Genomic DNA, 12,168 nt, shown 5'->3' with positions numbered 1-12,168 from the left:
GATGGTGAATCTGTGCAATTCATTGTAACTGTCAGCTGTGGAGGCCAAGTCATTGGGTATACTTACAGCAGAGGTTGATCAGTAATGGTGTCAAAGGTTACAGGAAAAAGGCAGAAGAATGGAGTTGAGGGGGAAAATAAATCAGCCATGATTGAATAGTGAAGCAGGCACAATGGGTTGAATGGCCAAATTCTGCTTCTAGGTCTTAAGGCTTTATTTTTTTAAAGTACACAAACAAAAGGCATTCTAGGATCATCTAAACTGAAATTAATGAAGTTGATGAGATACCGATCATGAACACCATTAGCGTGGTCTGATAATAGTTAAGAGAACCTGCTGATAGCTAAGAGAATCCCATATCTGATATTGCTCACCATTGTGATTGGCATCTAAACTGTTTTGCCATAGTATTTACTGTGTATAGCAGCAAGTTTTAACAGACATTTATAACAAGGATCCTATCATAATTTTGGACTAAACTGGTGTCAGAAATAACTTTAGCCAAGTAGATAAACATGAGAGTTTTCCCTTGTTTTTTTTTCTGACAGTGATATGAATGAGGATGGATCTCAACTTAAAGTATTGTATGGGACACAACCAATTATCCATCAGAAATAATTTATCAAAGTGTGAATCAGCTTTAAAGGGCAAAAAATCTTGGCTAATTGTCATTATTGTCTCCTCTAAATTTCACATAAAACACAATGCATACAATGACTTTAAAGTGCATAAAACAAACCTTTCACACTTACCTCTTTGATGTTAAATTGTAAAATTTCTTCCATGTAGGTTGGAAGCAGTGTTAATAATGTATAAAAGGTCCAATTGTAGCAAAAGTGAGAAACAATTATAGCCCAAAGTGGCAAAGATTTCCATATAGACTGCCATGGTACATTTTTCTTAAAAGAATGCTATGAAAATAGAAAATGAGAAAAAATAAATTTAAAGGAAAAAAGAACTCAAATATTATTTAATTCCATATGGGGAACTACATATCCAGCAATAGCACATGATTTTAGAACTGGATCTATTGTTGGCTGGGGCTGCCTTCCATTATGCTAATTAAATTGTTATTCAATAAAATTAATTTCTTGTTTTAAGTTCAGCCAATGCTGATAAGTTGCTTAAAATCCTGCATTTGAGTCATATCATCACAATAAAATCAACTTGTCACAGACAAAGAATAACAATAAAAATAATACAAGCAAGATGCTGGAGAAACTCAACAGGTCAGGCAGCATCTATGGAGAGAAATAAACAGTCAGCATTTCGTGCCAAGATTCATCACCCACCAGTCTTGATGAAGGGTCTCAGCCCAAAATGTTGACTGTTTATTTCTCTCCAAAAATGTTGCTTGATCTGCTGAGTTTCTTCAGCATCATTTGTGTGTTACTCTGTATTTCCAGCATCTGCAGAATCCGTGTTTATAACTAAATTAAAAGCCATCATTTCCCCTTCCCTGTCATGAAAGAAAAACAAGGCTTGAACTAAGATCTGTAAAAATTGCTACCACTAGGTCAAACTGATACCCTTTAGCTAATTCTCCTTGTCAAACTCGTATTAATAGGAAAGAATATAGTTATGTGCAAACAGATTAACTGAAAATATGTTAAAAAATTTTCCCAAGAACACCCTGCCAGTAAAAAGCAGGGCAAAACATCCTGCTCCACTGACATCAGCATATTGATGGAAGGAGTTGTTGACAGTGCCATTAGTAGTCAAAAGAATATGGTAACATGTTGGCTGTCTGTCATATCTGGCAACGACAGCAAAACCTGTACAGAGAGTTTTTAAAGTGGCAAAGCTGTTGCACTGCAATAGTTACACTTTCTCTTTACCTCAGAAGTCCTGATCCAGTGATACAAGTAGTCATCACAAACTGGGGTCTTCCTAGGTTGCAGCGGATAACCATGACTTCTCACTGTTGATCTTTTCTGCCCAGTCCGCCAGAGCTGATTTCACATGCTAGGACAAGCATGTCCCAAATTCATTGGGCTATGAGACCCACCAGCTACCCACACTTTGTTTCGCCCACCTGTCAAAGTGGTGTATGGGGTATGACCGCTGTTGCACTCAGAGCTATTTGGAGCCACAGGTGAGAGCTGCGCAACCAGTGGGGACCTAAGGATAGTGAGCTTCCCCAAAATGAACTCAACAACCCCTTTACAAGAGGTGCTACCCCTCAGAGGACACCTCAAACACAATAGTGTACACTGGATGAATTCCTCCATCAATAACTATTAGGAACTAATACACAATTTTATAAAACTGTAGTAGTACTGGTGTGTTCTGTATTTCATTTAAATACCCAAGTTGTGATTCAGTTAAAGAGTAGTTTGTCTTTTTCATACTTTTTAACTACTTCCATGGTTAACTTAGGGCAGCTATTTAATTAGACCAAAATGTACTGGACCCAATGAGTATCAACAGTACATTGAAAATCTTTGTTTGCACGTCATATATGATAAATTTAATGAGTGGCGCCTTTGTTTTATTTGTTTCTACTAATCACACCACCAAATAAGAGTTATAAAGTGTAATCCTTTAATCGTACCTTGTGTACTGTCTGATATTTTAATTTGTGGGCTTGTACAGGGGCGCATTACACAGCATCTACGCAAACGTGAGTACACAGTTTGGCAGGGCCTACAGCAGTTTCCCCTAGACAAATGTGAGTCGATAAAGCCGAGTGTTACACAAGAAATCCAAAGAACCCAAAACCAGTGTGCAGAGAAAAAGAAAGCAAAAGAAAAAAAGCCCTCAATTATGCAAACAATAGAAGCAAGCAACAGCATTTCAAACCAGATTAAACCCTTAGATCCACTCCCCAGAGCGGCTGGAGTAGGCCCAAGCCTTGGTCTAAGTTGCACAGCAGCCAGAGCACTTTGCTGCTGAGAGATGAAGGATCATCACAGGAGAGCAAGTGAAATTAGCCCAACCCCCACCTCTGGTTCCGACACTCGGGCTTTCCAGTCTATCTGAACCAACACTTAAATTGTCTAAGCACTGGGTAATGCCTCACTTTAGGACACAGATCCCACTGTAGTGATACACTTGGGTCACTCAGCCTGAAGCCGTTCTTGATCTCACCAAATTGGCTCAGCCCTTGGAGTGATCCAACCTCTCCCCTGGGTTAGGTAGATGGGCAACGAAACACATACCTTAGGTAAATCTGAATACATTACATCTAGAATTTCCACTTAACTCAATATCTCTGAGATATCCTCAAAGAAATCAATCAGACTTGTCCAGCATAACTTACCTTTTATAAAAATCATGTTGACCAATTTTGACATTCAGGTTTTGTAAATGATTAATTATTTCCGCTTTGATTATTGCCTTCAAAGCCAAATTCCACAAGTGAAACTGGAACAAGTGCCCTTTGATATTAAGAGCACAAAAGAGGAGAAAAGGCTGTGGTTTTTGGAGGTCAGCCCCCAAGGCATTGCTGTAGGAATTCTTCAAGGTAAAATCCTTACTGCATCTTCAGCTGTTTCTACCAAAGAGCTTTTTCATTTCACAGTATGTTAATTATTGCAAAGTATTCAGTTTTATATTGTTATGAATGTACCACAGCTCTGAGGGGCCGAAGGGCGCGGGACCAGCCCCCTCCTTCCGGAGAATCGCAAGATCGCTATTAATTCGGGTCTTGGACCCAGGAAATGAGAGACAATGCAACGGATTTGACCATTGTTCTTAGAGGCACCTGTGTGAATTGCAACTCTATAGTACGTGCCAGCTATCAGGGACATGGACACCCTCGGGCAATGTGGGGTGGGGATTGTATCACCCTACCTTGATTGACATTTACAAATCTGCCAGTCATGATAAAACGGAGACTGCAGGAGGCGGTACTCCAGCAACGCACCAGACGCAGACACCATCGCTCATCGCTCCCGTAAGGATGGGAAGCTGTTCGGGAGCGACGTGTGATTTGGTTCCCCTAGCTAGGGAATCAAGTGGCTGATAACCCCGAAAAGGATTCCGAACTGACAACGGGGAACTCACGTTCCCGATTCCACGATTTGAGTCCAACAGGCTGGCAAGTTTATTTTCTCTCTCCAACCCGTGAACACCCAGCGGTCCCTCAAACGGCTAAAAGCCTTCATGAACTGGCGAGACTTTTTATATTTCCATCGGACAATAGTTTTACCCCTAGACAAACGATAGAGCTACTTCGAATTGTTGATTATTACTATACCCGCGCTTTAGATTGAGTATTGACGACGTATATTATCTGAATGTTTGTATTAACCTTACTTTTGTGCCCCTTTATAAATAACAACGTTTAAAAATTGTACCATCAGACTTCAGCGGACCTCTCTATCTTTGCTGGTAAGTGACCCAGTTATGGGGTTCATAACAACTTGGGGCCTCGTCTCGAGATTTGATACCAAATTGGGAGGTCAGTGAATTGGGTTTGTAAGTCAAAAAATTTGGATCTGGTACGCAGGTAGCCAGACGGGAAACCAGCAAAGATGGACGTGGATGAATTTATGAAAGACCCGACTCTGGGGGCGCTAGAGGCGGCTACAAAATTAGACTTGGTAAGTCTGGCGAAGGGGTTAAGTCTCACAGAGGTGAGGTCATCAATGAAAAAGCGGGAAGTGCGAAGGGTCATAACTCAGTATTACATTGGGAAGAAGGTGTTTGCAGCTGAGGATTTGGAAAATATCCCTGAAAAGGTACTAGCGAGTGGGACGGATCAGTTAGAGTTGGAGAAATTAAGGTTGGAACATGAATTTAAAGTAAAGCAGCTGGAAGCAGCTGAGAAGGAGAAGGAAAGAGCTGAGAAGGAGAGGGAGTATGAGGAGGCAGAAAAACAGAGGAAACATGACTGGGAGATGGAGAAGTTAAAGAAAGAGCGAAGAGATCAAGGGTTAGACCGAGAGGAGAGGTTTAATGTTAGTCGGGAGTTAAGGGTAGTACCTCCATTCGAAGAGTCAGATGTTGATAGTTATTTCTTGCTTTTTGAAAAGGTGGCAGTAAATCAGAAGTGGCCCAAAGAGCAGTGGGTGGCGTTGTTACAAAGTGTTTTAAAAGGGAAGGCACTACGAGCATATGCGGCATTGTCCGTCGAGGAGGGGGAAGCGGAGAATTATGCCAAAGTAAAGGAGGCCATTCTCCGGAGTTACGAGCTAGGACCTGAAGCTTATAGACAAAGGTTCAGAAATTTACGGAAAGGGTGGAATCAAACGTATACCGAGCTAGCCCATGAGAAGGGTGTGCTCTTGGACCGTTGGTGCACCGCGGAACAGGTGGACGGGGATTATGGGTGTATCAGGGAGTTATTTTTGATTGAGGAATTAAAAGGGTGTGTTCCGGAGGAGATCCGGATGTATTTGAATGAGAAGCCGAATAAGTCTATCTCGGAAATTGCTAGGTTCGCAGATGACTATGCCCTAACCCACAAGACAAAGTTTCCCTCGAATAAAAGTACCCCGAGAGACCGTGGGAACGACCGAGAAAGTCCGCCGGCTGAGGCAGAGGTCCCGCCGGGAGCTAGTGGTAAGGTTGAGGGGGAAAGGCAAGACGGCCAGAGATTTCCGGGCTTGACCTGTTTTAATTGTGGGAAGGGGGGGGGGGGGGGCATATTGCATCTAGGTGCTTTGCTCCAAGAAAGGAGCCAGAAAAAGGGAAAGCAGCAGTCCCTATCGGGTGTGCAGTGGTAATCAGAAAATCGGCAAGAGGGTTCCGGGTAAGCAGAGAGCGCGAGGGGTCTGAGATTTATCTGTCACACGGAACCGTGTCTGTGAGGGAGGGGGACCCACCAATTCCCGTACGGATTTGGAGAGACACGGGGGTGGAGCTATCATTAATTAGCCATAACGTATTACAATTCGGACCTCAGACGGGCGAGGTAGCCCTGAGAGGAATAGGAAAATGGACAGAAATGGTGTTCTTACATAGGGTCACTTTGGATTGTGAGCTGGTGTATGGATCAGTTGAAATAGGGGTGCCATCAGAATTCCCGAGAACTGACGTGGACGTCCTCCTTGGGAACGATTTAGCCGGGGGTAGGATTTGGTCAACCATGACTATGACCCGCCGACCGGTGCGTGTTGAGGCCCCGCCCATAGCGTCCCCGAGCTATACCGCATGCGCGGTCACTCGCAGCCTGTCGAGATCGGCAGCTGAGAACGGGAGCAGTTTAAAATTGGCCAGTTTTGATTTGGCCGAGACGTCTTTTCCGACCCTGTGCCATGAGGGTTTAGAGGGTGGTAAAACGAGGAATAGTAACGTGAAAGCGGGTAAGGGAGAGAAGATAGATTTCCCCTTAGCGAAGAGAAAGGTCCTAGAGGTAGGAAATAAAGATGAGAAACAGAAAAAGCTGTTAAAAGGTCCAGAGTTGGACATGGATGATCTGTCGGGGGTGGCAGCCCTGTTTGAAGAAGTTGAGAATTATCAAGGTGTTCCCGATAATGAGATGAAGGCAGTCCTAGATGAAAAGGATGCCACTACCTTGGAGAGGTCTGCTGGGTTGGCAGATGGTTGTTTCAGCCCGCGGGGTTGAGTTTACTCCGGAAGGGAGTTGCCCAGAGAGGAACTGGGAGGATCAGGGGAATTTAGAATTTGAAAAGGGTACGGGTATTGAAAGCCTGGAAGAGGCAGATGTCCCGTTTGAGTGTGTCCAAGATGTGGATGCACGTGATACTGAACCTAGTAATGGAGCTCAGAAAAAGTCTGAGGTATTTGATTCAGTTGAAAAGGAATGCAGTCCCTGTGGGTCAGATGGACTGGGTTCAGTGAAGACAGGGTTAACCCTGGTAATTGGGGGAAGGGAGGGTTCCCAGGTGTTTGTACACGAAGGGGTGGTGAACCTTAAAGTGGAACTCGACCATGGGGGGGATAAACATTATTATTGAAGGGAACGGAAAGTTTGTAGTTCCCAAATTGAATGAAAAAATTTTAAACCCGGCAGCTCGCTTACAGAGTAAGTCGAGAGCTGCCGGGGCCCCACACGCTATTGTTATTCAAGGATGTGGAGTGAACAGGCAGCACTTGACAGGCTGTCTGGAAAAAGCGGGATCGCTTGTAGATCTTAAATTGGAAACTAATAGCATGACGGGTCCTGAAGAGAAAAATAGCAACTTGCTTAAAACTAAAGAATTGGGTAGGAATGAATTAGGTTTGGGATCCGGTGTTGATACGAGAACTCCTATGAATAAGGCGGATGGGAGTTTACCCTGCCAAACTACTTGAGTTCCTCCCATAGAAACTCACCGAAAAAAAGGTGATGGTTAATGGGGGCGCCATTTTAAATAGGAAAACTGGCTGTACGGGATTTTGACAAAGCATGTGAATAACAAAGACAACCCCCTTGGAACCTGCCTGTTAAGTTGAAATCTGATGCTACTAGCCTTTAGTCAGGTACAAGAGAAAAAAATATTAAAGGAAGTGCCACTGTACTCGTTACCTGTTTAGATGCTGAATTAAATGTATAACTGTATAGCTCTGTAGTGAAACGGAAAGCTTGTGTATTGTGTTAGATTCTAAAATCCTGTAAGACTCTGTGCTACTTCATTTCACCGCTGGTGAAAACGCTTTGAAGAAAGGGGGTGTTATGAATGTACCACAGCTCTGAGGGGCCGAAGGGTGCGGGACCAGCCCCCTCCTTCCGGAGAATCGCAAGATCGCTATTAATTCGGGTCTTGGACCCAGGAAATGAGAGACAATGCCACGGAGTTGACCATTGTCCTTAGAGGCACCTGTGTGAATTGCAACTCTATAGTACGTGCCAGCTATCAGGGACATGGACACCCTCAGGCAATGTGGGGTGGGGATTGTATCACCCTACCTTGATTGACATTTACAAATCTGCCAGTCATGATAAAACGGAGACTGCAGGAGGCGGTACTCCAGCGACGCACCAGACGCAGACACCATCGTTCATCGCTCCCGTAAGGACAGGAAGCTGTTCGGGAGCCACGTGTGATTTGGTTCCCCTAGCTAGGGAATCAAGTGGCTGATAACCCCGAAAAGGATTCCGAACTGACAACGGGGAACTCACGTTCCCGATTCCACGATTTGAGTCCAACAGGCTGGCAAGTTTATTTTCTCTCTCCAACCCGTGAACACCCAGCGGTCCCTCAAACGGCTAAAAGCCTTCATGAACTGGCGAGACTTTTTATATTTCCATCGGACAATAGTTTTACCCCTAGACAAACGATAGAGCTACTTCGAATTGTTGATTATTACTATACCCGCGCTTTAGATTGAGTATTGACGACGTATATTATCTGAATGTTTGTATTAACCTTACTTTTGTGCCCCTTTATAAATAACAACGTTTAAAAATTGTACCATCAGACTTCAGCGGACCTCTCTATCTTTGCTGGTAAGTGACCCAGTTATGGGGTTCATAACAACTTGGGGCCTCGTCTCGAGATTTGATACCAAATTGGGAGGTCAGTGAATTGGGTTTGTAAGTCAAAAAATTTGGATCTGGTACGCAGGTAGCCAGACGGGAAACCAGCAAAGATGGACGTGGATGAATTTATGAAAGACCCGACTCTGGGGGCGCTAGAGGCGGCTACAAAATTAGACTTGGTAAGTCTGGCGAAGGGGTTAAGTCTCACAGAGGTGAGGTCATCAATGAAAAAGCGGGAAGTGCGAAGGGTCATAACTCAGTATTACATTGGGAAGAAGGTGTTTGCAGCTGAGGATTTGGAAAATATCCCTGAAAAGGTACTAGCGAGTGGGACGGATCAGTTAGAGTTGGAGAAATTAAGGTTGGAACATGAATTTAAAGTAAAGCAGCTGGAAGCAGCTGAGAAGGAGAAGGAAAGAGCTGAGAAGGAGAGGGAGTATGAGGAGGCAGAAAAACAGAGGAAACATGACTGGGAGATGGAGAAGTTAAAGAAAGAGCGAAGAGATCAAGGGTTAGACCGAGAGGAGAGGTTTAATGTTAGTCGGGAGTTAAGGGTAGTACCTCCATTCGAAGAGTCAGATGTTGATAGTTATTTCTTGCTTTTTGAAAAGGTGGCAGTAAATCAGAAGTGGCCCAAAGAGCAGTGGGTGGCGTTGTTACAAAGTGTTTTAAAAGGGAAGGCACTACGAGCATATGCGGCATTGTCCGTCGAGGAGGGGGAAGCGGAGAATTATGCCAAAGTAAAGGAGGCCATTCTCCGGAGTTACGAGCTAGGACCTGAAGCTTATAGACAAAGGTTCAGAAATTTACGGAAAGGGTGGAATCAAACGTATACCGAGCTAGCCCATGAGAAGGGTGTGCTCTTGGACCGTTGGTGCACCGCGGAACAGGTGGACGGGGATTATGGGTGTATCAGGGAGTTATTTTTGATTGAGGAATTAAAAGGGTGTGTTCCGGAGGAGATCCGGATGTATTTGAATGAGAAGCCGAATAAGTCTATCTCGGAAATTGCTAGGTTCGCAGATGACTATGCCCTAACCCACAAGACAAAGTTTCCCTCGAATAAAAGTACCCCGAGAGACCGTGGGAACGACCGAGAAAGTCCGCCGGCTGAGGCAGAGGTCCCGCCGGGAGCTAGTGGTAAGGTTGAGGGGGAAAGGCAAGACGGCCAGAGATTTCCGGGCTTGACCTGTTTTAATTGTGGGAAGGGGGGGGGGGGGGGGGCATATTGCATCTAGGTGCTTTGCTCCAAGAAAGGAGCCAGAAAAAGGGAAAGCAGCAGTCCCTATCGGGTGTGCAGTGGTAATCAGAAAATCGGCAAGAGGGTTCCGGGTAAGCAGAGAGCGCGAGGGGTCTGAGATTTATCTGTCACACGGAACCGTGTCTGTGAGGGAGGGGGACCCACCAATTCCCGTACGGATTTGGAGAGACACGGGGGTGGAGCTATCATTAATTAGCCATAACGTATTACAATTCGGACCTCAGACGGGCGAGGTAGCCCTGAGAGGAATAGGAAAATGGACAGAAATGGTGTTCTTACATAGGGTCACTTTGGATTGTGAGCTGGTGTATGGATCAGTTGAAATAGGGGTGCCATCAGAATTCCCGAGAACTGACGTGGACGTCCTCCTTGGGAACGATTTAGCCGGGGGTAGGATTTGGTCAACCATGACTATGACCCGCCGACCGGTGCGTGTTGAGGCCCCGCCCATAGCGTCCCCGAGCTATACCGCATGCGCGGTCACTCGCAGCCTGTCGAGATCGGCAGCTGAGAACGGGAGCAGTTTAAAATTGGCCAGTTTTGATTTGGCCGAGACGTCTTTTCCGACCCTGTGCCATGAGGGTTTAGAGGGTGGTAAAACGAGGAATAGTAACGTGAAAGCGGGTAAGGGAGAGAAGATAGATTTCCCCTTAGCGAAGAGAAAGGTCCTAGAGGTAGGAAATAAAGATGAGAAACAGAAAAAGCTGTTAAAAGGTCCAGAGTTGGACATGGATGATCTGTCGGGGGTGGCAGCCCTGTTTGAAGAAGTTGAGAATTATCAAGGTGTTCCCGATAATGAGATGAAGGCAGTCCTAGATGAAAAGGATGCCACTACCTTGGAGAGGTCTGCTGGGTTGGCAGATGGTTGTTTCAGCCCGCGGGGTTGAGTTTACTCCGGAAGGGAGTTGCCCAGAGAGGAACTGGGAGGATCAGGGGAATTTAGAATTTGAAAAGGGTACGGGTATTGAAAGCCTGGAAGAGGCAGATGTCCCGTTTGAGTGTGTCCAAGATGTGGATGCACGTGATACTGAACCTAGTAATGGAGCTCAGAAAAAGTCTGAGGTATTTGATTCAGTTGAAAAGGAATGCAGTCCCTGTGGGTCAGATGGACTGGGTTCAGTGAAGACAGGGTTAACCCTGGTAATTGGGGGAAGGGAGGGTTCCCAGGTGTTTGTACACGAAGGGGTGGTGAACCTTAAAGTGGAACTCGACCATGGGGGGGATAAACATTATTATTGAAGGGAACGGAAAGTTTGTAGTTCCCAAATTGAATGAAAAAATTTTAAACCCGGCAGCTCGCTTACAGAGTAAGTCGAGAGCTGCCGGGGGCCCCACACGCTATTGTTATTCAAGGATGTGGAGTGAACAGGCAGCACTTGACAGGCTGTCTGGAAAAAGCGGGATCGCTTGTAGATCTTAAATTGGAAACTAATAGCATGACGGGTCCTGAAGAGAAAAATAGCAACTTGCTTAAAACTAAAGAATTGGGTAGGAATGAATTAGGTTTGGGATCCGGTGTTGATACGAGAACTCCTATGAATAAGGCGGATGGGAGTTTACCCTGCCAAACTACTTGAGTTCCTCCCATAGAAACTCACCGAAAAAAAGGTGATGGTTAATGGGGGCGCCATTTTAAATAGGAAAACTGGCTGTACGGGATTTTGACAAAGCATGTGAATAACAAAGACAACCCCCTTGGAACCTGCCTGTTAAGTTGAAATCTGATGCTACTAGCCTTTAGTCAGGTACAAGAGAAAAAAATATTAAAGGAAGTGCCACTGTACTCGTTACCTGTTTAGATGCTGAATTAAATGTATAACTGTATAGCTCTGTAGTGAAACGGAAAGCTTGTGTATTGTGTTAGATTCTAAAATCCTGTAAGACTCTGTGCTACTTCATTTCACCGCTGGTGAAAACGCTTTGAAGAAAGGGGGGTGTTATGAATGTACCACAGCTCTGAGGGGCCGAAGGGTGCGGGACCAGCCCCCTCCTTCCGGAGAATCGCAAGATCGCTATTAATTCGGGTCTTGGACCCAGGAAATGAGAGACAATGCCACGGAGTTGACCATTGTCCTTAGAGGCACCTGTGTGAATTGCAACTCTATAGTACGTGCCAGCTATCAGGGACATGGACACCCTCAGGCAATGTGGGGTGGGGATTGTATCACCCTACCTTGATTGACATTTACAAATCTGCCAGTCATGATAAAACGGAGACTGCAGGAGGCGGTACTCCAGCGACGCACCAGACGCAGACACCATCGTTCATCGCTCCCGTAAGGACAGGAAGCTGTTCGGGAGCCACGTGTGATTTGGTTCCCCTAGCTAGGGAATCAAGTGGCTGATAACCCCGAAAAGGATTCCGAACTGACAACGGGGAACTCACGTTCCCGATTCCACGATTTGAGTCCAACAGGCTGGCAAGTTTATTTTCTCTCTCCAACCCGTGAACACCCAGCGGTCCCTCAAACGGCTAAAAGCCTTCATGAACTGGCGAGACTTTTTATATTTCCATCGGACAATAGTTTTACCCCTA

General features: G+C 45.2%; 1 protein-coding gene across 3 annotated transcripts in view; it reads right to left on the bottom strand.

Moving 5' to 3' along the window:
* The window catches only part of slc17a5 (solute carrier family 17 member 5), a 70,605-nt gene that overhangs the window by 19,073 nt on the left and 39,364 nt on the right, over positions 1-12,168 (bottom strand). For all 3 annotated transcript variants that reach the window (XM_073056699.1, XM_073056697.1, XM_073056698.1), the window contains one exon: positions 753-911. In XM_073056699.1, the coding sequence (XP_072912800.1) occupies positions 753-911 (159 nt within the window). The remainder of the gene's footprint in view (positions 1-752; positions 912-12,168) is intronic.

This window comes from Hemitrygon akajei, chromosome 9, assembly GCF_048418815.1.
Source record: "Hemitrygon akajei chromosome 9, sHemAka1.3, whole genome shotgun sequence".
Taxonomy (NCBI): domain Eukaryota; kingdom Metazoa; phylum Chordata; class Chondrichthyes; order Myliobatiformes; family Dasyatidae; genus Hemitrygon; species Hemitrygon akajei.
This window is presented reverse-complemented; position numbering and strand designations above follow the sequence as displayed.